The 25763-nt window shown below is 38.1% G+C and overlaps 1 protein-coding gene across 14 annotated transcripts in view; it reads right to left on the bottom strand.

The window, feature by feature from the left end:
* Positions 1 to 25763, bottom strand: part of USP54 (ubiquitin specific peptidase 54) — an 89849-nt gene that overhangs the window by 10739 nt on the left and 53347 nt on the right. For 5 of the 14 annotated variants that reach the window (XR_014948612.1, XM_085554384.1, XM_085554386.1 and 2 more), the window contains 14 exons: positions 23162 to 23296; positions 22019 to 22132; positions 21811 to 21893; positions 20147 to 20252; positions 17193 to 17339; positions 15257 to 15406; positions 13629 to 13797; positions 12311 to 12481; positions 8172 to 8303; positions 7551 to 7931; positions 5930 to 6160; positions 4849 to 4992; positions 3642 to 3815; positions 621 to 740 (listed from right to left, as the gene is read on the bottom strand). Coding sequence is in view for 10 of the 14 variants with exons in the window: in XM_085554384.1 (XP_085410510.1) it covers positions 621 to 740; positions 3642 to 3815; positions 4849 to 4992; positions 5930 to 6160; positions 7551 to 7931; positions 8172 to 8303; positions 12311 to 12481; positions 13629 to 13797; positions 15257 to 15406; positions 17193 to 17339; positions 20147 to 20252; positions 21811 to 21893; positions 22019 to 22132; positions 23162 to 23296 (2257 nt within the window). In the remaining 4 variants the exon portion in view is untranslated. Of the gene's footprint in view, positions 1 to 620; positions 741 to 3641; positions 3816 to 4848; positions 4993 to 5928; positions 6161 to 7550; positions 7932 to 8171; positions 8304 to 12310; positions 12482 to 13628; positions 13798 to 15256; positions 15407 to 17192; positions 17340 to 20146; positions 20253 to 21810; positions 21894 to 22018; positions 22133 to 23161; positions 23297 to 25763 lie in introns of all 14 variants that reach the window. The other 9 variants (XR_014948613.1, XM_015866495.3, XM_085554387.1 and 6 more) reach the window with 3 other exon arrangements.

Raw genomic sequence — 25763 nt, 5'->3', positions numbered from 1 at the left:
AGAGAGGAGCATGGGGTGAGACAGCCAGCCAGTCACAATGGAAAAAGACCAAAAAGTAAAAATAAAATGAAATCACATAGCACACATTCTCAAGTGTCACAATGCATTTAAGCGCTTCAATGTCCTAATGCTTTTTCTTTCTGAGAAGCAGGTACAGCACAGCTTCTTTTTTTTTTTTTTTTAGATTAACTCAAAGGACTTAGGAGTAGGCTATACTTTTCCTCCCTATTCTACATCCTCTATAAAGAACAGCCATTTGTAATTTGGCTTGAGGACTGGGAAAATAACTGTTAAATGAAAGTCAAGTGGCAGAAGGAGTTACCATGCTGGTGCTTGCTGAAATGCAACATTTAGCACCAAAAGACACATCAGTATCCCAGTGCTGGAGAAAACAAAAGAACAGATGCAAACATGAAAATATGGAGATGAAGATAGGGCTAAAACCCCACAAACAGAATGCTTGACAAAAGAAAAGATTGTGTTACCCATCACATTCCTAAGGACCAGCTGGATCCCTGTATTATTACCTGACCACAAAGCATGATTAAATGTTTCCGACTTTCTTATGATATTAGCAAACTGTCAAAAGCGCAATAGCTGAAGCGGTTAGAATTACTTACATATAGCTTCGTTACAGAGAGCCAAAGCTGAAGCACAATCCCCCTTCTGCTCCTGATTCAGCGACTCTTCAAAGATTGAGTCTGCCTCCTGCATGGACTTCTCAAAGCCATCACTCCTCCCTGCAATGGGCAGCACCCTTCATTGTGGTTTCATTCTTTGCAAAACCCTCACTTACAGTCATCCCATTTGTGACTGCTACACTGTTCCACATTGGCATAGATCTCTCCCGGACTGTTTGCATAGCTGCGCGTATCTCAAAACTATCTATTGTAACATCTAAACTTTTCTTAAGCAGGAATATAATTTGGGCATCCTGATAGATTTTACACACACACAGTGAAACAATGTGAAGGAGACTTTTTCCTCAGTCTTGGTCTACTTGAGGGAGTTGTACAGGTTTAATACATTATTTTCAAGTCCAGCTTAGTAGGAGGGACAGTGTGGACATGTCACAGAGCTAATTTAGACAATTTCTAAAAAGTAGGAATTAGCTTGAATTTAATTCTAAATTTACCCCAAAATAAATTAGTAAAACATAGCAGGCCAGGGCTTTCCTTGCACTTGATTATCATAAGTCCCCCGTTAGACATCATCTGTCTCTTCTTCAGATATCCAGTTTGTTCCACATAAAATGTCTTCAATCTGAAACTACTGAGATGTCCATAAAACAATACTTAGATTTGAGTGCAAGTGTATATTACTCCAAAAAATAGTTCTGTGACTGCACTGAGTGTGTACTCTCAGTTACTGAGACACAGAATATGAAAGCCCAATTGCCTTGCAGCTTCAGGAGAAAAACACAGGGAAAAAGTAAAAACGAAAGGGACAACAATCAAGAATTCTTTTTACAGTAGTTTAGAAAATAGCATAGGAAGATAAAAATATAAATCATTCTTGGACACAAATAGCAAATAAGAAACACTGAAGAAACATCCAGTTCTGAGAGGAGAAAATGCCCAAACAAGCCAGTGTCATCTATTAAACATTAATGCAAGTTACAGGCTGAAATGTTCATGCTCAAGTGAGGTAGGCCAAAATAATATTAGACTGTTTCACTGGAAGGTGGGTTGATTTTCTGTAAGGTCTTCATTGGCCAACAGAAATTTATACCTTCTCAACTCCCAAAACATATACTATGGTCTGACCTGTTCTCCGGCAGCACTGTGCACAAATGGAGAGACATAAACCCATTATGAACTCATATGAAAAGCAATTACTGCAGAGAGAAGTGAGATTTGTTAGAGCAGTGAGTTAATCAAGCAGCACATTCAGTTTCAAAATCAAGGCTGCTGAGGCTCATAAGCAAGGCCAGCATACTGAAGTTAGTTTTCTTTCATGAGTTCAGCAATTTACTTGAGGGAAAATGAGTCACAAGTGTTCTGAAGTCCTGTGTATAAGCAAATGTTTCAAGGCAACCTCACAGTCTGCTAATGTTAAGCTATTACATCTCTGGGATGGGGAAAGGCTTAGCGGGAACAAATTAAAATTTTCCTTCTCAGGTCAAAGGCTGTAACTCAAATATTGTACTGAAGTCTTTTTAGATAAAGAAATATCCTAGTTTCACTTCTTAGCAGTGAAAAGCTAAGCAGGTCTTGCTTCTACCAACACAACAGAAGAACAAAGAAGGCCATTGTGTTGGAAAACTGCTAATTTCATTAACAAGGAAAAGACAATATCCTTGTGCTCAAGAACAGAGGCTCACTTTTCAATTTTTATCTCATTAGCACTTTACAGAAATAAACCCAAATGCTAATAAAAAAGAAATACCTGTCTACTTTGGTACAGAAGTTGTAAACTGGTTACCTGCAGGTCACAGTGGGACCATAAAGGATTATCAAGTAACTCACTAATGCCAAGAAATTTTAAAAAGTACATTCAGGTTGTCAGACATCCTCATGAAGATCATATTATCCAGCCACCAAAAGTATAGTGACATTCCAACAGTTGGCAGAGTACCAGCTGTATTGCATCCAGAGCTCACATTGCTGTGGGGTGTCCCCTCTCAATCCTTCACCTCTGTTCTGCAGCACACAAACACCTCATCTCCTCTGCTACAAGAGGTTTGAGTGAACAGTATAAGGGTCCCAGGAGGTCTGGCAACACAGAAGTGCCTGGGAGGCCACAGCACCTCAGTGAGTCTGCCCCAGCAATGCATGAATTCAGGAGACCAAATCCTACATGTTTCACCACATTTCTTGGTTCTGCTGACCTCCAGGAACCCACAGTTAAGCATTCTACCAAGTTTCTCAGCTGGGTCAGCCAGCCTTCTCTTACCGGCTAATGGAGACTGAGAATAAAACAACGGTGCTACACTTGAATCCTGTCACTAATCTCCCTCTGTTACAGTCGCATTTTTCCTATTAAATCTCCTTTTCTGCTGCCACTTCTTAATAGAAAGGCAGGGAGTCTTGGAGCAGACATGCTAAGACTGAATATTTGGCTTTTTCAATGTTTTTCTCTCCAATTCTTGTCCTTTAGGAAAGACGTAATATATATGTATCTTTTTGAAGTACTCTACCCATTTAAGCTCACCCCACTACTTGTCACCCCTGTGCTGCAGCTGAACAGGGAGAGAATCATAGAGTATAAAGGCAGGAACAGACAGAATTGCTTAGGTCAGTGATGCTACTAAGAAAGAAAAATGAAGAAAATAACAATTTAAGTGGACAAGCAATGCTGCAGGCGGATCTGAGGTATCTGAAAGGTGCTTATTCCAAAATATTGGTAGAAGCCTTGAAGCTAAATCTAGATACCACTACACACAAAATAGAAAGGTGCAATTATAAACCTCTCTGCATTAGAAACTTTTACCTTGTTGTCACATTGAAGAAATAATATGGTCAAAATGCCAATCAGTTTTCTGTATGCAGTAAGTCTGAAACTGATAGCGTTCTACTATGTGAAGACAGAAAATTGCAGTGTGGGAGTGGAGGATGGGAAGAGAGTAGGAAAGTAAGCTCTAAACTTCAGAAAGCTTCAGCACCAAAATCTCGCAAAATATACTGCGTTCAAAAAGTTACCCTGATTCTGTAGCTCATCTAGATCCATGAACCTGCTGGGACGGGGATTAAAGCCCATTGCTGCCTCCATTTCCTTTTCTCTTTTCCTGCGTAGTTCTTGTTCATGTGCTCTTCTTGCCACTTCCTCTTGCAGTTCATCCAGTTCACTCTTCAAAGGGGCAAACATCTCCCCACCTTCCAAACAAATTTTTTTTACAGTAAGATCTCTGAAAGTATCCATTAAAAGACAAAGTAATGTTGATGGACAATAAAATTGCCATTAGAAAATAACATACTGACCAAAGACCACAGAATTTCAGACCACAAATTCTGTTTTGTTCAATTTTACTTTTAATGGTTGCCCAAAGCTATTTGGTTTCCAATTGTCTTCTCTGACAGTGGCTCTGATAAAAGCACTGCAGTATTAGTCCACAATCCCCTGTAGCACAGCCCTTCCCTCAATTCACTGACACAAGAAACAGCACGTGAAACAGAAAAATCTGAAAAGAGAATTCTAAGTTGCTGGTGAAATCTTGATACTTCTTACTGTGCTTGGAACTGTAACCAACATTATGCCAACGTAGCCTGATGAAAATGGAAGGAAAAGAGGCTTATGTGTACGCAGGTACAAGTCAACACTGCAGAAATTAGTCTTCAGTCTCACTTCAACTTTGACCTGTATATAGAAACTATCTTCCCTCATTACTTAATTCCTGAGAATATCTGGGTAAGGGGAAGGATTTCCTCAGAAGGATAATTGGAATGTGCATCTGCAAAAAAGCTCAGCTTTAGTCCAAGTACCCTGTAAGTGCTTAATCACATTTGTGACAGTTTTGAACGTGGTATACACTATTATAAGCTTATTTTCAGGAATCAACAGTTATCATGAGTTATCATGAGTTATGCTCGGGAAGACATTTTCAACTAATTAGCAGAATACTGAATTATGGGAAAGAAAAGGAAAAACAGCTTTACTTCATCAGTCAAATCAGTCTTTGTTGAAAATGACACAAGAACAGCATGATCAAAAAGAACATTCCAAATAAGTTTTTTACCATTTCATATGGTAAACCAAAGTTACTACTAGTTAAGCTGTGTTGTTATATTCTTCTATGTTTCAATTCCTTTTTTTCATAACTGCACTGCAAAGATAAACATCCAGAAAGCAAAAGACAACTCCAATAAACTTTAACTCACAGAACCGCTACTACTGAGAAGTTTATCTTACCATTTCCAATGGCACGTGGGCTGCTCGCCCAGCTCCCATTTGACGAAGTAGGCTCCACTTCCAGTATGCTGCTACTGTGAGACTTTGGGATGCTACGCCAGGCAGGAACCAATCCACCTGTTCGTTTCATATGAATGTCCCTCCAAAAAGAGTAATTACATTTCACAGTATTAAACTCCTTAGGAGAAGTTATGTCTACATTTTCTATTGTAACGAAAATATTTACTTGCAGTTTAATTTATAGTCCCAAGGGAAAAAAGAAAAGCATACCACAGAAAATTATTTGGAGAAACAGATGAAGAGAAAGCAAATAAGCAGGAGGACAGTAGCCCTTACATTTGCTTATAAACACTGCAAATGTTTTTCAAGACTTCAGTGAATCTCTCAAACCGACAATCATGTGTTGCCCTGGGTTGAAAAGGACCTCAAAGATCACCCAATTTCAACCCCCTGCTATGTGCAGGGCTGCCAACCACCAGACCAGGCTGCCCAGAGCCACATCCAGCCTGGCCTTGAATGCCTCCAGGGATGGGGCATCCATAACCTCCTTGGGCAGCCAGTTCCAGTGTGTTACCAGCCTCTGAGTGAAAAAACTTCCTCCTAAGCTCCTCATCTTCCAAGATTAGGTTGCAAGACTATCAATTTCTGATTTTGTACACAGATTCTATGAAACAATGATTTATCTGAAAGAAAAAAGACTAATTCTAAATTCAAAGGACATGTTAAGCTTGATATTTGAGATTTTAAATTGTAGACTAAGGGCATGACTGTTTCAGATGCATAATTTCACTCAACATTACATTTCTCATTCATTTTCCTTTTCATTACTCATCATCAGCATTAAGTTATCGATATACTGACAAGAAAAGGGATCAATCTCACTCAGATTTGTACTTCCTTTCTATTTCTCCCTGCCACAAGGAACTTGTCTTGTAAGCTAGGATTGTTGTTTTGTGTTGTTGGCTTGGTTTCATGGGGCTAACTTTGGTTTGTTCTGTTTTTAATGTTCTACAGTATTACATAACACAGCGAAAAAGAAACAAAGACTTCACACCAAAAACGAAGTTTGTTAAAATCTACCTGTGGGTGCTTGAACTTTCAGACAAGGGCATGTCCAGACTAACTGGGCTGCTGCTGTTGCGTTCACTGCTTTCGTATCCAGACTCCATCCTCTGTATTAGATGAGGATGTTGATCCATCACATGCTGGGTACCACGGCTTGGCACAGGACGCTTGTATCTGACATTTGACTGGCTTGACCTTGTTTCTTGAACAGTACGTTCCTTGACCTCATTCTCCATAAGCTCTTTTCCTGTTGAGATAAAAGAGAATAACCTAGTAGAAGATGTGTAGATTTGCTGCTCTGAAGATGCACATTTTTGCTCCTCAATTATCTCAATTATGCTTAAACCAGAAGTACTGTCTTTAAGATCATTTCACATTAGAAATAGGAAAATGAAAAAAAAAAACACAATACTTTTACAGCATTTCTGTTAATGTTAAGCAGCACTCTTCAGCAAATTTGGTTTCAAAACTCTTCCATTTAATATGTTACCATATTCTCCCAAAGTAACAATCCAATCTGGAAAGAAAATCCCTTTCTCCCCCTAACAGTTTGTATTCACAAAAATCATTTAACATTATACCCAACTGTGCCTTTAGTAATTCCAATTTATACTGCACTGTCATATTAACTTCAGATGCTACATTTGTTGATTTTCCTGTATGTTCTCACTTGCCCCTTTGCTTCCTTTTTACCTTTTTCCTTTTTTTCCTCTGGCTTTTTCTATTCCTGAAGCTGTGTTCTCTTATATCTTTATCTTCTCTCTATCCATTTATGCTGCTCAACTCCTTTAAGCCTTTAGTTCCTTTCAGTAGGTGACACTGTCCCTGCCTCTCAAGACTCAAAAATTGCTGCAAGTGCCCTGGTTAACCACCACTCCACAGCCAGTCAAACAAATCTCTTCCTTCTCATCTACACACGTTCCAAAGCAGCAGTTCCAGTAGCACACCAACAAAAAGAAAGAAACTGGTAAACACCTGCTCTTCACAGCATTACAGTTTCAGGAATATCCACCTCCTGAGGTAGAAATAAAGTGACTGTGCTACATTCATTTCCAAATTAGGGGAAGGGAAGCAGGGGGATGGGGCAACAGGTACAAAAGACAGGAAGCAGTTCACAACGGATTCCTTCACCGTCAAAAAACAGTAAAACCAAGGACAAAGTCTCTATATTCAGTTTGCATAGCTGCTGTATAAATCATCATAAGCAAGTGCTGGTAAATCATCAGCAGCTGCTCTTATCCTCATGACAGAAGCTCAGCACTACTGTGTGAAGTACTTGTTACACCATAGTTTAAGCCATCATGCAAAAATAACCAGAAGAAAAACCCTGACCAATAAAAAAGGCCACTCCAAGCGGTGAACTTCCAAATATTTAGCTGTCTAGTACTGAGTCCATTTAAGCAGTACAGGCAGTAAAGTTTCCCTCATTACTTTCTAAGATGTAAAATTTAACATATGGAAAGCAAACAAGTATCACACATGCAATATTGACAAAGAAACTTCAAAGACATGAGTCGCTACCAGCCTACATGCCACATTAAAACTTTCACTTTTCTATTTTACCTACATGAAACTGAATAACAGAATATTATAAATTCCACACACTTCAACATAAATCTTTCTTCTCAACCTCTTACCTGCCTCTTCAGAGAAAGGACTAAGTTGAGTGTATCCACAATGCTTCCTCTTGTCTTTACTGAAGATGCTGTCTATATTTAGAGACTCTCTCTTGGGTCTCCAGCTTGGCCGGTACCTGCTAGATGAACTGGATTTAGACTCACTGCTGGTACTCTCAACTTCCCAGTCTCTAGAGTGCACAGAGAGGCTTTTTGAGGGCCGTGTTTCTGCCTGATCCACGTGACTCCCTCTATGAGGGGAATTTTGGTTGGTTTGAGAAATTTGCTGTGGTCTGTTGTGGATCATATTGCTCACTGTCTCCTTAAATTCCCTTAGTCTGCTGGTGCTGCTGGATGGTTTGGGGGCAGCTCTGGGGGCTTGTTTCTCCTTCAAGGTTTCTCCTGTAGTTCATAAAAGAGAGAGCAAAAGCCACAAAAATAACTTCAGATTAAGCTATCAGCCCTACTCACGGCATCTTCATGCTGGTTTTGAAAAGTAAAATAAAAGGAAAATAAAAAAAAAAAAAAAAAGCAAAAGACAAAATGCAGGCAAGGAGAGAAATGTACATATGCAGTAAGAATCTTAAAAAAAAAATAATCAGAAAGAGATACTGATATTTTCAATAAAATAGCAATTCTTGCCTTCACTGTGGTATCCTGATGACTGAGTCTCATCCCCTTTTCGCCGAGACCGACTAGAACTCCTCTTGCGATCTGCCAGAGAGCCCTTTTTGGAAATATGCCTCTGATTACACTCACTGTCAGTCAGGTGCCCTGAAAGGACAGAAGAACACAGCTGAGACGACGAGCCTTCGGACTGAGTGCTCTGTGTGCTGAGAACAGTAGGGCTCTTCTGCTCCTTAGGAGCTACAGCCTCTCCAATGCTAACTGTCAGGTTTGGTTAAGCTCTTCCATCCACAAGTCTCTGGTTTTGTCTTGGAGAAGGGGAGTCTGGTTTGTTTGCTTTGTTTTAAGGTTATAAGTGCTACGCTCCCTCCAATGACTCTAATAATGAGAGATCATCCAAAAGAAGAAGAGTTGACTGTATTTTATCGTGCTGTGCTCTAAGGATACCACTTCCTTGCTGTCTGAACACTTGCTCAGTTTTCATAGCCATGAACAAAAAACTAAGAATAGATTGCTTGCCGTTATTCTGTTGAATGAAGGCTTAAATGCATGAGCAAGTCAGCATCTAAGGAAAAATTACTGCGCATCATCAGCATCTCTACACTGATTCTATATCTGCACTTTCTTCGCCTGTAGCAAAGGTAATTTGAGTTAGTTTAGGCTACAAGGAAGAAGCCTCAGTTGGCTCTCTAGGGCTAAGCCAGCTAATTTGTATCTGCCACAAGCTAAGAACATACACACATCAGCAGCATGGATCAGCTGACACACAACATCCCTTAACTACAGCTCACGTGTCCTAGCATTTTCTCTTGTACATGATATATTCCCAGACAAAATGTGATTAAGAGTATATGACAGTTAATTACGTGTTTTCTGTATTACCATTTATTTTCTTTATTTTACGGTTCTCACACATTCACAGTCCTAAGCCTTCAAGCACAAACACACGCATGGCTTTACTCACGTGAGTAGTCCCAAGCAGAGATGCAGGATAAGAAGGGAATTTATGAATAAGCTACAAAGACTTTTCTAGCCTTAACATCAACAAATTTCACCTTGTACAGGATGACAACAATGGAAAAACTCTACTACTCAACAGTGGATGAACAGCCCCCAGACTATGTAATCGGCTGTTCTGAGCCTGGTCCTTTACTAGAAATTAACATCAAATTCAACAACACTTAAAGTAGATTTTACAAGTAAAATCATACTTTTAAACAGTTGAAAAAGTAATACAATTCAACTACAGTTGCTACAAAGGTGCTACAATGTATGAGTGGGAAGGAATCCAAACAATAAAAAGCAGGCTACACAAAACTCATGTTTCTATTCAATTGCAAACTGTATAGTGATTTTGTAGCTAAATTCTTTAGAAACAAACAAAATAAAGAAAAGAACTAAGGGAATAAAAGAGAAACGTTGGCAGTGAAGACTAAAGACCTACAGCATTTAGGTGACTGAGCATGAATCAGTCAGTTCTTTGGGAGAAATCATTTACCACCACAGCATGGACTGCCATATACCTTCTAGGGACTGAAAGAACAGTAGCATCTCATACCTTGTAGTGGTTTCTCTCAAGATAAAAGAGAGATATATTTTTCCCTTATAGCTCTTTCAGCTTACTTAGTAAGAATGGTTAGTTAGCACTCTTCGTGCACTGCAACAAAGTCTAGTTAGCTAGCTTAGTGTCTGTCTGTACAGACTACAGAAGAACATAATTCAGCCTTGTAAAAACGAAGGCTGCTAGTAGTGCATAAAAATTTTCTCCTCCTTTCATAAATTGCCAGTTTTGTCATAATGTTGTTGAAGGTTTAACAGACAGAGGAGATTCCAAGAATCACAAGCCTGCAACACACAGGTTATGTTGTCTCTCCTAACAAAGACTAAAACCAGTGTAATGCATCAATAGAGGAACTAACAGTCGCAGAAATACAATCTGAAACTTCACACTCATTTCATTTACTTCACTAAAATAAAAAGCCAGGATTTCTGAGTGCTCAGTTGCTCATGTAAAGGGTGTGCCTTGCTGAATGTGTTCCTAAACGTTCCTCCATGTGTAGGATGGGTCCAATGGCTTCATAAACAGCAGGATTAAAAAGAAATGTTTTGTTGGGTTTTTTTCCTTTTTTTTTTGGCAGGAATGGGGGACAGAATATGTTAAGAGAAAAAGAATGAAATCAAACAGATTAAGACAGAACATCCACTGCTCCCTCCCACGGAAATCTCAGTTGCATGAACAGGGCAGCCAGAATACGCACATTTTTCTCAGCAGCACAGGTTGGCAGGAGCAAGAGAGGGCTCATGCAGCCACCCTTCATGCTTTCATCCTGAAGAACCCAGGTACCTGAGGTCATATGACCCAATGGTGGTCCTTCCCAGAAGGGCGATGTGGGATAGGGTCCAGAAAATTCTGGGCTGAAGTAGTGGGGTAAATGGCCATTAAATGTAGAATCCTGCTCTTGCCCAGAACGATTCAATAGCAGCAACAGTTGACAGGTCAATGTGGATGGCTTCTTTATAGCCCCACGGATCACCCTTTGATGACTGAACAGTTGCATAAGTTGGCAGACTGGCTTTTTGGAAAGGTTTCAGGAAGGCAAAAATAACAGGGGAAAACATCCAGACAGGTGACTAGCTAAGGGGACATATTGTCTGTAACTAAAGCAGAGTCAGGGAAGATGAGGATGACTGAAATTAGGTGGTGAGAAATGGTCTAGAACTGAAGGGAATAACATAGGACAGAATCAGTGGGAGAAGAAAGAAAAAGAAGAGGAGAGCATCACTAAAAAATGACAGAACAAAAAGGTTATATATTGAATTTAATCTGCTTACATGGTGGCAACCCTCCTACTACCCTCCCCTATTTAAAAAAAAAAAATTTACAAAGAGTAATCTAATACAATACACTTTCTGCTACTTTTGCAGACCACACAAATAATACTCCACCAGCTTTTTTATTTTTGGCTTTTCGGTAATCTTTGGATCAACATAAATTTTGTTTCCTCAGCACTCTCCAATTCTGCTCCAACTTTCCCTTCTTTCTCACACTCTACTGAGGACTATTACCAGAACTTTCATTGCTAAGTATTTGCTAAAGGTTAGAAGTACCTTCAAGTTATCTAAAACCACAAATTACAGTTACTTGAAACTGCTAAGATTAAAAAAAAAGTCTTGAAGAAAAATTTCTTGAGACATTTTTTCAGGTTGTAACGTGAAACACTTGCACCACAGATTGCTTCAAATGAACCAAAGATATTTAAGTGTCACAAGATGTGACAGCAACTACTTCACAACCAGAAGGATGCAGCTTTGTGTTAGCTATTGACACTGTTGCAACCAACAGTTGCTGATTCAGCAGTTATTCCTGTTAGGAAGTCTTTCAAAGAGTAATAAAGGAACTGCAAATGGACTTAGTAGCTCATATTTCTGATGTTCAAGAAGTCTGTCGTTAACTCATGCTCTGCTTTTTCAGAAGTGAAGTTAGTACTACATGCAGAAACAGGCTGACTGAGATCACTGGCCATGAGTAATACAGATCTAAGCTTGCAGACTTCCAGTACATTTCTTTTCTGCAAGAGAGTCTTCAGGCAGACTCTTCAGCTGCCTGAAGGAATATGAAGACAGACTCTCTTCCAACTATACGCTCTCACTTGTCTCCATAGCACAGGCAGGAAATCATCTTATGCTCCTCCCTGGTGCAGTAAACACTGCCAACACACGTACACAGGAAGTCCTCGGTACTCAAGTATGGGAGATTCCTGGTGAGAGAAAGCTGCAACTCCTGAAACAAACTGCCCATAGATGAAGAAGAAGTAGTACGCACATGACTTACCAAACTGTACAGTGGAAGTGCACAACAGACTTCAAGTTCCAGAGTTTTACAAAACAAAGAGAGCAAGTAGGTAGTGGATAACAGAAACAGTGTGTGTAAATCTTTGCCTGGCTAGATAAAAGTCTACAAAAGCCAGCCATACATTTAAAATTATGAGAATCTTTGGGATTACAATGGTTAACTGCAAATCAAAACCATATAAGATAGTAAACATTGTTCACTAGTCCATTACGGGCTGCATAGAGAGAGATTCTTCACTAGGCTTCACTGTGGTCATCACATTTAATGACAATGATTATTGAGATATGAATTTATCTGCTACCTGTGTCCCTGCTGCTCTGAGAAGCTGCATCATTGTCCACATTGTAGATGACCGTTCCCTGTGAGTCAGAAGAGAAGTGACTGACCACAGACTCATGGTGTGCCTGTTTATAAGGATAGCTGTCTGTAGAGGAATCTGTTCTGGTATCACTTGAGATGGAAGGTTCTCTCCCTAAAAAAGAAAGTACTGTCAAATTTCAATGTCTTGAGGCTTGTTAAAGAGTCAAGTGAGGCTAAAAAAGGGAACACAAGAAGAGAGGAAACTACACAAGTTATCTCAAAAAGCTGAGGACCAAGTATATAAACACAGATCCCAGAAGACTCGATCTTACAGAAAACGCCCTTTTCTGTAACAAGAAGAAAAGGGTGTCATATGACCTTAAAAATCTTTATTTCTATTGTCTCTGATTACTCTGAGTTTTTCCAATCTACTTCTTATGCAAAATTAAACTATGTGTTTCAGACTGCTAAATACACGGTAGTACCACACTGAAATTCTTTATTAAGTTTCAAGTCTGTCAAGTGTAATTTAAGTATGAAATACACTGACTCTGGGGAAGTCAAAGCTGAAAAAAAATTAGTCAAGTACAAAACATTAATAAAGATAACAATAACATAAGTCATAATAATTAACACACTTTATCTGTTATGAATTGAAAGTCTAATAAACTTTATACTAAGATTGTATCTGATTCTTTTTAAATGAATAAATGAATAGACAAATCAAGTAAACATCATCTATATGCATAAGCCTTTGCCAATCCCTTTTCCTTCAGTCTCCCACAAATCAGTTTGTATCTCATATATTACTTCATAAAAGGCAAGCCAGAAGTTGATAACTGCACTGATTAATTCCCTCTCTTCCTACCATCCCCAGTATTTCTTCTCCTTTCCCTCAGGCCCTTTCCCCATCCCAAAAAAGGATGCATTTGTGATGTTTCCTTAATGTTTCCTTTCCCTGACTTCCCTCCCAAGATTAGTTCTGCAGCTTCCTTTGATTTTTGAGTTCAGGCATCTTAGCTATCATTCCTTTCCTGTTAGAACTACTGATTGATTTATGAACGCAGCACATGAATTCATCAGTTATTGTTCCCCTCTACAGCCACTTCTCAACAGGCCTTTCAGTTCTTTTTGCCATCTGTACTCCAACTTTTATGCTTAAAAGATTGCTATATACTGTAAATCCTCCTCAGAATTCCAGATCAGCTTTGAAAATTAACAAAGACAAAATGCTAGCAGAAACACACTCAAAACAAAATAAAAACTTTCCACACACAACACTTCAGCATAAAGGAATAAACATGCAGTCCAGTGTTTACCTGAATCTTCACTATCATAGCAGGTCCTACTATACTGCTGCAAATCCACCTGAGGGGGCAAGTCTTGTGTAGATACTGGAGTTCCTCTTGGATCAGCATACAGCAACAGTAAAGGTTGATAATGACCCTTAATACATTTTGTCACAACATCTTTCCACTTTGGACCAATCTGAATTAACAACAAACAAAAAAGTATTAAGACAACTTTGTCATAATTTTCTACAATAAGGATTCTTTTCCCCCTCACCCCCCACTTTTTTACTGACATTCTTTAACTCCTTCCATACCCAGTACTGAAGAAGACACCTCAAGACTGCCAGTCACAAGTTGAAAAATACTTCAAAAAAAAGAACATTACTTCTAAAATCTAACTGCAAAACTGGCATTTCTGTTCCTCTGAGACTTGGCTTATTTGAGAAAAAAATTATCACTTGCAGCACCAGCTGGTCAAGAACATATTTGGAACTCAGTGAAACCAGCTCAGCTAAAACCAAGATACTCACCATTTAATGACTAAACAATTATCATTTTTGCTACAAGTACAACTACAAAAATAATCCTTCCCTTTCAGAGGTTTCTTGGTTGTTACTGGGTGGTTTTGTTTTGCTTTAATAAAAAGCTGTTATTTCTTTCAAACATTCAAACTTTGCATCAGTCAAAACAAAAGACCAGTTAACAAAGCTCTTTAATCCTTCCTCCACCATGAACAAAATGAACAGTAAAATAAAAAAAATTACATCTCACGAGTGACAGCAAATTTAAGTCAATGTTAACCACTTCAGAACGTGAACCTCTTCTGCTGCTAAAAACTCCACAAGCATTTTGAAAGATGAGGTAATTATCATCATCACATAATCTCAGAAATATTCCTCATATACAAATACAGACCTCACTAAATACATTGAACATCTTCTCTAAAAAAAACGCAGCCTGCTCCATACACAGTTAATTCAACTGAAGCACTGCAATACCTATCGTTGGCAGCTTTGGAGCAGACAAATGTGACCGAGAACAAATGGAAGGATCAGTTTTCCCTTTGAGACTGTGCTTGGCATGACTACAGGAGAAAATTTTCCTCTCTCACGTTTGAGTCTCCACGACAAGAAGGAATAAAAGGAAAGCAGTGTGAAATAGAGTAAAACAAACTAATGGGGTGAGTACCGCTGTGCCAAGATCCAAGCACTAGTATATGGAATGTCAAGGAATTCAAGCTTGGTGAAAATAAAAGAAAGGAACAAACAAGTGGAAAATGTGTTGTTGGCAGCAACTACTGGGGAAGAGTGGCATCTAGATAGTTCAATAAGTAACCCCAAAAGCCCAGACTAAACAGCAATGTTGCTCCTCAGCAAGGGAAAGGGAAGCATGTTAGCCTTGCGCACAGACAATAGGGTTTCAAACAACATGAAAGCAAGAACAACAGCCAACACAACAAAACCAAGAATAGGGTGCTTCTGAGATTTCTGGTACGCTTTTCCAAGAACGCTTTACTTTACTCATGAAAAGGTGCAAAGCTCCAGCTTTGGAGTGGGAAAATGGATTTCTCAAAATCTTTGAAGAACAGTAAGGATTTGCACACAAGTAAACAGCAAATTTAAAAGAGATTGTTTTTCTCAACATTATTTTCTTACCTCTTTGACGTGAGCATCATCAAAGTACATCCATTTACGAATTTTAGTTTGGAAGAAGAAAGTAGAGTAATGTTTTCCATAGTAACAAATCATTCCCACCAAATACAGCTCTGAGTGTTTTGCTCTGTCATCAGTTACTCTGAAGAAGAGCTTCAAGAAGGGAGAGGAGTTAAAGTCAAGAAATCAATAACATAATTTTACATATTGCCTTCTGTTTGAAGGCCATAAGGTACTACATATAGAAGCATCAGTTGTTTTTACTACAAGAGACAGAGAAAATAAGACAACAAAGACTGAAGTAATTAACCATGATTCAAGCAAAAATAGAGACACAGACCAAGAACAGACTATCAACTGAGCATGTGCTCAAGAATCAAGTCAGTCTTGAAGACTCTAAAAATCAATAGAAGCAAAACTGTGTACTGAAAGAAATTACCCACGTATTCTCTGTGTTATAGTTGCTGATTCTATGAAATGCTATTTAAATCTGTTATTGCCTCTTTACTTTGTAGAAAGGATGCAGCTCTGACACTAAACAGCTGGCATTTATCTTTGACTCAAGCAGACTTCAATTTAAGATAATATTGTGTAAAAGATGAAATGAACATATTAGCAGGTCACAAGAATTGTCCCACACAAAAATCTGTTCTCTGATATCAAATGACTGTGTTCTATTTAAAAATATACTGCAGTCATTCTTAATGCATTTAGTGTTTTACTGTGCAAGTACTGCACTGAGTACAACCACATTTCCATTAACTTGCTCTGATTTTAAATATCCTAATATAGTATCTCAGTGCTACAGTAGGGCACAGCTATAATTCAGTATATAAACAATTTAGCACTAAAACATCATCTAATTTAGATCAAGTAAATGCTCTAAAAGACAAATCCTATGGATGCTGTGCACTATTTAATTTAATCTATCTCTGAATATCAGCCATCATCTCTGAGACTGCTCAGTTTTAAGTAACTTCTAAGCAATATACTACATGTTGAAATTAGAAGGATAAAGAGTTAAATAACCATAAACCACATTTTATCTTCGTAAGTAATAGAAATTCACATCAATAAACATCAGCACAAATCAACCTAGAATTCATTTATACTTGTATGCATGTTTTTATTCAGACAAACTGTTTTTTGGAGTATTTTTTTCTTATTTTCAAGAACCATACACAATAATTTTGTAAAGTTGCGATATGAAACTTTGAGGGTACTTTTGTAGTTTTTGAGAAGCATTTGGAAACAGATCAGATCTTTGGATACGCTCTCTATTTATAGAAGCTAAGAAGGTAAAGGTAGCAACTTTTTATTTTATTCAATCCATTACTATGAATTATTATGAGAAAAGTTGTGCATTTTGAGGTAACTGAAATGCATAGGTCCCTCTGAAAGTAATGTTTCCCACCTATTCCCATGAAATCTATAACAAATGCAAAGAAAACGGTAACACTCTGATATGGCAAATTCTCAGCTACAAAGCACTATTTTACAACACAGTCACCATCATTAGCTATGCATTTCCTCCAGTGATGAAGAGAAGCCTTCACTCTGCTCTCCTAAAAATGTGCACCAGAGGAGGTGACCCACTGTCACTGTTTTGCCACTGCCTTACTGTGCTCACATCCACTGTTTGGTCACCATAAATACTCAGCAAGCACTGATGAATGGGTGCTACCCACTGGGTGCCATCTTTGTTGCACGGAGGAATTCAGTGATATGCCTTTGCTCTACGTCCATTTCCATATCAGACACTATTGTGTCAGACTAATTCTCTGCTGCCATCTGTCACACAGCAACAAAATGTAACAGAATATCAACAGGAAAGTTCAACCTCTACTGTCATACCACTCATGTCTGCCTCTGACATCATGAGCCAAAATTCAAAACAGCAGGCATTACTTTCAGATCAGATGTCATATGAAATACTCACATCTCCCAGTTTAAGGCAAGTGCCCAGGCTGTGAATAACATCCTCAGCCAGATCAGAGTGGTCTGAGTCCCAAACCAGGCCAATGGTGATGATCTGTGGAGAGTTCATCAGCACACGCCGAATACGTATCTTTTCTCCACAGTTACTCTGAAAATTTAAATAAAACAAAATACTGAAAATAAATCTGTTTATTGTAATGTTAGTGCTAGGCATTAACAAGTGCAGATTTCAAAAGCACAGTTGCCATGGCTGATCTTTACTGATTATTTCTTGTTTTGTTTTCCTTTTTTCCATTTTAATACAGCTATCACTACTTATCTATCAGCCATTTCCCCCACTCTCTAGTCAGAGCACTTGTCAAAGATAAGCTTGCTTTTGAAGTTAACACATTTCTCACTGGTTCTTCTGATCCATTATCTGTTGGAATTGTAGGCATCTTTAAAGCATCATGGAAAAAACCCACCATCTGAATTAAGATATTACCACTGTAATTCCAGCAAGCAGAGCATTATCTTTTTTTATTTTCAGGACAACTTTGATGCAGTCTCATTAGAGCACTCACTTCCCCCCCTGGGGCGCATCACATGTGCTCCTCACAAATAAGAACCCAGAAAAAAAGCATGTTCATAATGAGAACACTTTCTCATCTCTATGGGGAAGAGTTTCAGAATTGAATATTATCATTTCTGACACTACAAGTCCAGAAAAAAATCATAAGGAGCTCCTTCCTAACAACAGCTTAGAAAGTTAACCAAGTGCATGTGTGGCTGTGGGCTTTATTTATTTTTTGATTTGATTCCAGATAGAAAGTTAGAAGATTCTGATGCTTACATGTATATGTCATACTTTTACATCAAGGATTACTACATACACATTTTGCAACAGACATTCAAAGTACAAGCAATTCTGTGGATTATCTCACCAAAAAGTGAAAGAAAAAACAACTCTTGCCCTCAAATACTCATCATCTTCACTTCTCCTAGCTATCACGAGCACTTTTTGCAAGACAGGAATAATATGAAATACTGACAAGTCGTGCAAGTGAAACGTCTAGTAGTCCAGCCTTAGCTAAACATCAATAAGAAACACTTCCCAAATCAACTAAGACGGGGCCAGCAAGAACTGGCAAACAATTTCACCCAGCTGTTTATTTCACAGTTACAAACCAGCTCATCTTGATAAAGAAAAGCATTATCCTTCCTAACTAAATAATCATGTTTTATTTATTAAATATCTTAAGACTTTTCTCGATGCTTAAAACATCAATATCTTCATTTCCTTTACTCAGGTAAGTAAAACCACATATTCACCAATATCCCCTCCTGAAAAAAAGAAATTTATTATTTGAATGGAGACTAAAAGTGAATGTTTCAAAGTTAAAAGCTACAGAAGGCTGGTGGGGAGGGAGTCATAGAATGGAATGGACACACACACCATTCCTGCTAGAGCCTGTACTGCTAAACTTCAGGCTCACAAGGCACTGAACAGCAGCATTACGCAATGCAACAATTATGCAGTTATTCCCTGCCCAAAGTATTAATCAATATTTAAAGTAGCTTGATGATGGCTCTTACACGCTTATTTAAAGCCCTGGATCTGAATGCACTCAAAAGGTAGAAAAAGATATGGAACTTGTTTTAGAACCAAATTGAAGCCTTATGATTTGAAGGGGAAAAAGTTACATTTGCATAAAACCATTTGTATTTTTCTTAAGCTAATGGATATGTGCACTGATAATTCAGTCAGATTGTTCCATTTTTACTGCATAGCAGTAAACATTTTTAAGCAGCAACAATTTTAAGAACTACAGCCTATGATTATGAACTTAGCATAGACAGTAATTGTTTTTAAAAGGTTATATACCAGTTAAATGCAAACCACCACACATTTTCTGGTCAGCATCTCTCATACCCCAAATAGTATACGTCAGTCAGAAATGTGAAACAGATTTTCTGTGATGGTTCTTGCCTTTGACATAGCTCTTGCAGATATACCAGCCATCCTACAAGCTCTCACCACTGGAAATACCTCTGACAATAAGTAGAGGTTGTTCTTTTCTTTCCCCCTCTGACCAAGATTCCGGCTATATGATGCAGGTACAGTATCAATAGTAAAACTTATTCCAACTGAAAGGTTGTGAGGGAAGCTGAATGGAGGATTATCAAGGCAAAACAACTGACCTTCTACATGCAATTACAGTAACAGGTGCAAAAGTTCTACTACCTGTGCCACAATATGGTACTACAGGGAAGATTCTTTAAGAAATAAGTACATCTTTTCTCATGCTTTTATTACAGATGGTAACAAAGTGCTTTCATAGGAAAAAAATCACCGGAGAAACTCGATGAATTTCTCAAACATTCCTTCTAAAAAGCCTAAAACCACTGCCAATAAGCAGATCTCCCATTAAAAGATAAAAGTCTCCACATTCTCTTTCACTTCTGTTTCTTTTGATAAGTTCTGAAAAATTTCTTCATAGAAATAAGAAATAAATAATAAAAATAAGAATAATTGCTGCTTCATATGTTGGCATTGAAGGCTTCAACAATCTTCAGCAATGCTTAACACCAGACATACAATAGACACTCTAACTGCACCCCTTCCCTGTGGGCAATGTAAACATTTCCAATTTATTACCTTCCATCACCTTTTCTGTGGATTCTAACTTTCTAAAAATACTCATTCCTTATTTTCCATTCAACCCACACCTGTTCTCAACACTTATCTCTCTAGTCAAGGAGGCTCTCAGCATCAGCAGTTCCTTCCTTTTCTTCATTAAATAACTCAGAAGTACTGAATTCAAATGCAAAGAAAAATCTCATCTAACCTTTTCCTTAACATTCCTTTGAACTAAATCTTGAAAAGTGCTCATGAGCTAAAAAATACATTCCAGTGTAATCTGTCAACCCTTCTGTCCTGTCTGCCCTGCTCAGGAGGAAACTAAACATACTAACCGGACAATTTCTCAGGTCTCCCATAGTGCTGGCATTCTGTAGTAGCTCTCCAAACATATCTGGAGTGGGTTTCTCACGTCTCTCCAACATACAAATAGCTTGGTTGCTTTAGCATAAAGGAAACAAATTTTAACAAAAATTTAAAAACACAAAACACATTAAGAGCATTTCCCTGAGAAACTGAGAACCTTAAATTGCGCAATATTTTTTATATTTAAGGTTGCAGTACAGAGAAAACATAAGATTAAAAATGCTCCCCTTTAGCAGCCACATTAATGAAGTAGCAGAGTAAAGTACACCCTTAATGAAGAAACTACAGGTGAAAAATAGCACAGTATTCAATTGATTTCAATGTCCTTGTTAAAAGAAAAGTAACAATAAGTACACAAGAATATTAATGGTCAAACTTGTCTCAAGCTTAACATGTTGTAAGAGGTAAATAAACATACTACTCTTGGACATTTATTTTTTTTAGATAACATGCAACTCAACATTATTGAGATCTTTTATATAAAGTATTGAATACAGTTTACATGACTATTTTGCTGCTCTTCTAATAAATGGCAGTTAGCAGCCACAAGGAGGAACAAAGCCCAGCTTTACATTACTCAACTAACAGTTTTCAAGACAACCTTTAGGGGCCACGCCTCTCACTCAGGACAACAAACAGAAGTTTATCATCCCAGTCAAAACTTCAAGACAGAAACAAACAACAGTCTTGCCTCTAGTATGCTATGGTAGGTATCCTTGAGCAGCAAGGATAAGAAAAATCAGATTCCTTTCACTACAGTTCATTCAGTAGAACTGTAACAGAGCTAGAGCAGCAACCCTTTTAATGAAAGGTCATGGCAACCAACAACTAGAAAGACCAAGTGTTACACCCATCTTTAGCATTAACAAGAAAGAGTAATCAAGGAATTAAGACTGGTCAATCTTGCTCTACTACCTGGGGAGATAATGGACCAAATATCCCCTTGGAAATCACCTTGTCATAGGAATGATAAGAAGGTGAATCACAACTGTCAGAAGCTTTTAAGCAGGAAGGAGACAAACTTTTTTACAAGGTTTAATAGAGATAGGACAAGGGGGGTGGGGGGGGCAGATTTAAAATAAAAGGGGGGAGATTTAGATGTCAGGGGTACATTTTTTACTCAGAGGGTGGTGAGGCACTGGACCAGGTTACCCAGATAAGCTGTAAATGCAGCTCCTCAAACATGTTCAAGGCCAGGTTGAATGGGGCCCTGGGTGAACCGATCTAGTACCTGATTTAGCAATTGGCAACCCTACCTAACACAGGAGGGTGGAACTGGGTAATCGTCAAGGTCCCTTTGAACCCAAGCCATTGTGTGAATACAGTGTGGACTAAAACCTAGCTGGAACTTCATACTCAGAGAATCAAAGCAGAGCCAGTAGTCAGTTACCAGTGGTGCTCCTCTGAGGCTGACACTATTTAACATTTCCATTAGCAACTTGCATAATGAATCACAGCCCCACCCTTATCAACGTTAGGGATGACACCAAACTGGATGGAGCAGTAAAACTGCAAGAGAATGCTGCTATTCAGAAGGCTCTTGACACATTGTGCAGGAAGAGATCAAATGGCAGTGTTAGCATAAATAAGAGAAGTCCTATTCCGTTAAAAAAAGAAATAAAATTGAACTCACCAAAGTGATGTTGTGGAGATATAATGTACCATCTGGATGAAAGGTAATGGGTCAGAGGTGGCACCACAGCTGGTACAAACACACTAAAAAGAAAGAAAAAGGGAAAGTAATGTGTATATATATATTTTGGTGATCCAGAGCTACATGTTTTCACATTAAAACATGAAGTTGAGAAGTGCTGATTTGTATAAAACATGCATCACCTCACCTGTTCAAACAAGGTCATTGCAAACTTCTGATGTGAAACACAATGTGGTGCAGTGCAAATATCTTCCTTTGTCTCATCCGCAATGTGGAAGTGAATTCGCATTAACAGATTTTCCTAGTCCAAACAAGAAAGAGTGAAAAAGTATCAAGTTGTTTCAGATGTAAAAGAAAATGGCACATCTGATTTTTAAATGCCATACCAAATAACTATTCATTTTTTTTACTGGTACAGCCGAAGATTTGTTACTGATCACTCTGTCCAGTAGTCAGAAGTCCATGGATTTAACCAAAAGTAACAGACAGAACAGCTCCACAATTTTACACTGGTTGCTACTAAGTTCTCATCAGCACCAAGTAACCCTAAATCATTTTCTATGCTACACAAGTGTTTCAAAATACGATAAATAATCTACATTCTATGAAACAGAGGGAAAACTAATAAATAAAATTATTTTATATATATATGTGTGTGTGTGTGTGTGTGTGTGTGGAGAAAGAACAAGAGAAGTCAAGGGTCCTGGCCACAGTATCATACAGAGCATTTTTTCAATGCACATTGCTCCTTTTAGTACTACCTGAATAAACTTTACTTATTTGATGCAACTTTTCTTCAGAAAGCTTAAGAGGAGGGACAAGGCAGGAAATGGCAGATCTTCACCAATATCTTTATCTATATAAAGGCTACAGAAGCAGATAGGGAAGCATTTCCAACTGACAATTTTGCTAGCGCTGACAAAGCCTTTGCTCTAATGACCTATTCTAAGTGTTTGCAGACGAGTAAACTCAATTGCCTTCTTTGATTGAGAACATTACATTTGTGAGGTTTTTGCATCAAACCATGTATCAGAATTTTGAAAAGCATGGAAAGAATTTTTTTAATCACAAAAGCAATTCCTATTGAACAGATACTTGAGTCCACAAGCAGAATATGTGTGAAGTTGAAATTTAAGTATGTAATATTGATGTATACACTTCAAAATCATCAGTGATTAAAACAAATGTTGGTTCTCCCACTGGACACTCCAAGCTTTGTGACTTCTGTCTTTTTGAGGACACAAGGTCTATTGCAATTGGGGATGGGGGCTGACTGTGTTGTGGGGGAGTTTGCATCTATACCCTCTGATCTTCTTTCAGTCATACTCACAAAACATTCAGCAGCATCATCCATAATACCCAGCTGGAACCGCTGCTCATCCTGAAATGTCTTTGCAAGAGCTGTGCGCAGGGCATCTGAAGGCAGCACCTTTTCACTGCTACATTGAAACTGGTTGAAGATACCCTGGTAAGAAAACAAATAAACAAAAAGTTTAACCACTATATGTTCAAACACACAGCCACTAGGTTGCCTGAAAACAAACAAGAAGCTTTTAATTCACATTGATCAAGCGATAAATATATTTGTACTGTAAAGGGACTACAATAAAAAATTCCAGGGGCTTCTCCTTTGAAACTGTTATCTATCTTCCTGCTGCTTTCCTTCCTTTCCTTTCAAAGAACATAAAGGCAAAAACGGCAGGACTGGGAGCCCCCCAGGGCTAGCTTTCCTGCATGAAAATCATCCTCCTTAGGCCTTCCTCCAATTTTGATTCCTGAAACAAATACAATCGACACCAAAACTTCTTCACTTTTTACTCCTATTTTCCCAACTTGACTTTTTAACTTCACATCAACAGCATTCTTCTTACACATGCTTTTTTTCTTTCCTCTTTCAGCCAAGGCTTTCCTAACATTTTAGCCCACAGTGTGTCGTCTACAATCTTTCAGGAACTTATTTACTTTAAGCCAAAGTAGGTAAGAAACAAATGATGACTGTGTCAGCATAAGGAGAGGAAAATTCATTACATGAACAGCAGCTCCCATCTATGGCCAGCTGTTCACTTGCTTTCAGACACCTGTTATTTTCACACCTGTATATCTCACAGTTCATCTGGGTAATGACTTGCAACAAGTAGATCTATAAAAAGCATTATCATTGAAAGCACGAGTTATATGCATGAAAGTTCAACAGATATTCTCAACTGAATAAGCTCCAACTTTTATTGTATGTGCATAATCTCTAAAACATTTTCTGAACTGTTATTGAATTTTCACTGTGCCCTCCTACAAAAAACAGAATAATATGGTATGTAGGATCCTCAGCAAATGAAAAATTCTAGCCCTTATTTTCAAACTATTCTTACTCTAATTTTTATGACAAATGAGCATCTTCACCAGAGTTGATCCCATGATTTTATTTGCCTCCAAAACTTTCCACACAACTTTCTTAAAGATCACACAAAAAGCCTGTTCTTACTGCAATTAAAACATCTTCAGTTGTTAACTACTTGGCTTTTCTGCATTCTAGACAAGTACAAGAGAATGTTAGCTTCAAAGTGGTTTATTGGCTTGATTATCTTTCCAACCCATAATAAGAACCTGTACCAGCATTCATTCCTGTGTTACTTCTCCCCGTAATTACTGAAAGTTTCTCTCCAGCATACTTAGAATGAATATATGTTGAAAATAAATAACTTGAATCTTTATCTCCTATAACCGGTCTTCTTTGCTTCTTATCTGGAAATGAACAGGTAAACTGGGACGTCTGCTAAACTCAGCTGCTTCAAGTAAGCTGAAAAAATGCAGAACATTCCAGTCACTGCACAGCCACACAAACAAGTCTCAGTGTCTGCTTCATTCTTGGCTATGGAAATAGTAGAATTTATAATGCTGACAGATTATCTAATGCAGACATAAAACATGCATCTCTCTTCACTTCTATTTTTATCTTGGTAATGTTTCCAGTGTTTATTGATGGATGAGGGCCCACCATGCTGAAGACAGTAGCTCTTCTAATACCACACTTATTAAAATATCAAATAATAACAAAGAAAGTTGTAAAAAAGAAAAGGCTGTGAGGCAATTAAAGTCTCACATCCCATGAGTTAGAGACAACACCATTCCTCAGCTGCCTTGCACATACACATATAAAAACTGAAAGAATATCCAAGCCTGTCCTTAACAATCCTGATTCCATTTTCTGTCCCACTGACAACAGAGCAAGTTTCTCATTGCATTAGTAGATTTATCTCACTACAGCAGACATCAAAAAACTACATCAATGAAAAACAATTCCACCCTAGTTAAGCTCTTCCTTTTAAGGGATTTAAGAGCACCTTGGAAGTATTCGTGACCGTGCTTCAGAAACATGTTCATTCTGGTTATCACTGGTTTTACTTTATAGATCTGGAAACTGAAGCACTTGTCTAGTGGCTAAGCAGGCAACTGAGCAACAGGGAACTGATGGACAGCTCATGGTTTGCCCCTAGGAGCTCAGAAATGACTGCACTTTTGGCAGGGGGAGAATCAGCATAAGCTCCTTAGGAGCTGAAAGCAGAAGCCAAACAACCAGATTTTAGGAAAAAGCATAATTCACTTTTACCTATAACATCCATAGTAGTTAGCATAGAAAGGTTCAGGAACAAAAAGGTGATCCCTGATGATTATAAGCAGCTCTCTGAGTTTTCCAGAAGACCCTCCATCAATTTTTTATTTATTTATTTATTTTTGGTATCACAAAATAATTGCAGCCTTCATGATTAAAGGCAAAGAACAAAAGCAAAACAAGAAACCCTTTTACAGCCAGTAATTATGAAATCACAGTTACCATAACCTTAAAAATCACCTAGTAGCATTAAAGAATATCAAATAATTTTATTATGTAAAATTAAGCAGCAAAAGACCCCAGTACTAGACAGAATGTTTTTCAA

The sequence above is a fragment of the Coturnix japonica genome, chromosome 8 (assembly GCF_054131305.1).
Source record: "Coturnix japonica strain WE chromosome 8, WE-NBRP24, whole genome shotgun sequence".
Taxonomy (NCBI): Eukaryota; Metazoa; Chordata; class Aves; order Galliformes; family Phasianidae; genus Coturnix; species Coturnix japonica.
This window is presented reverse-complemented; position numbering and strand designations above follow the sequence as displayed.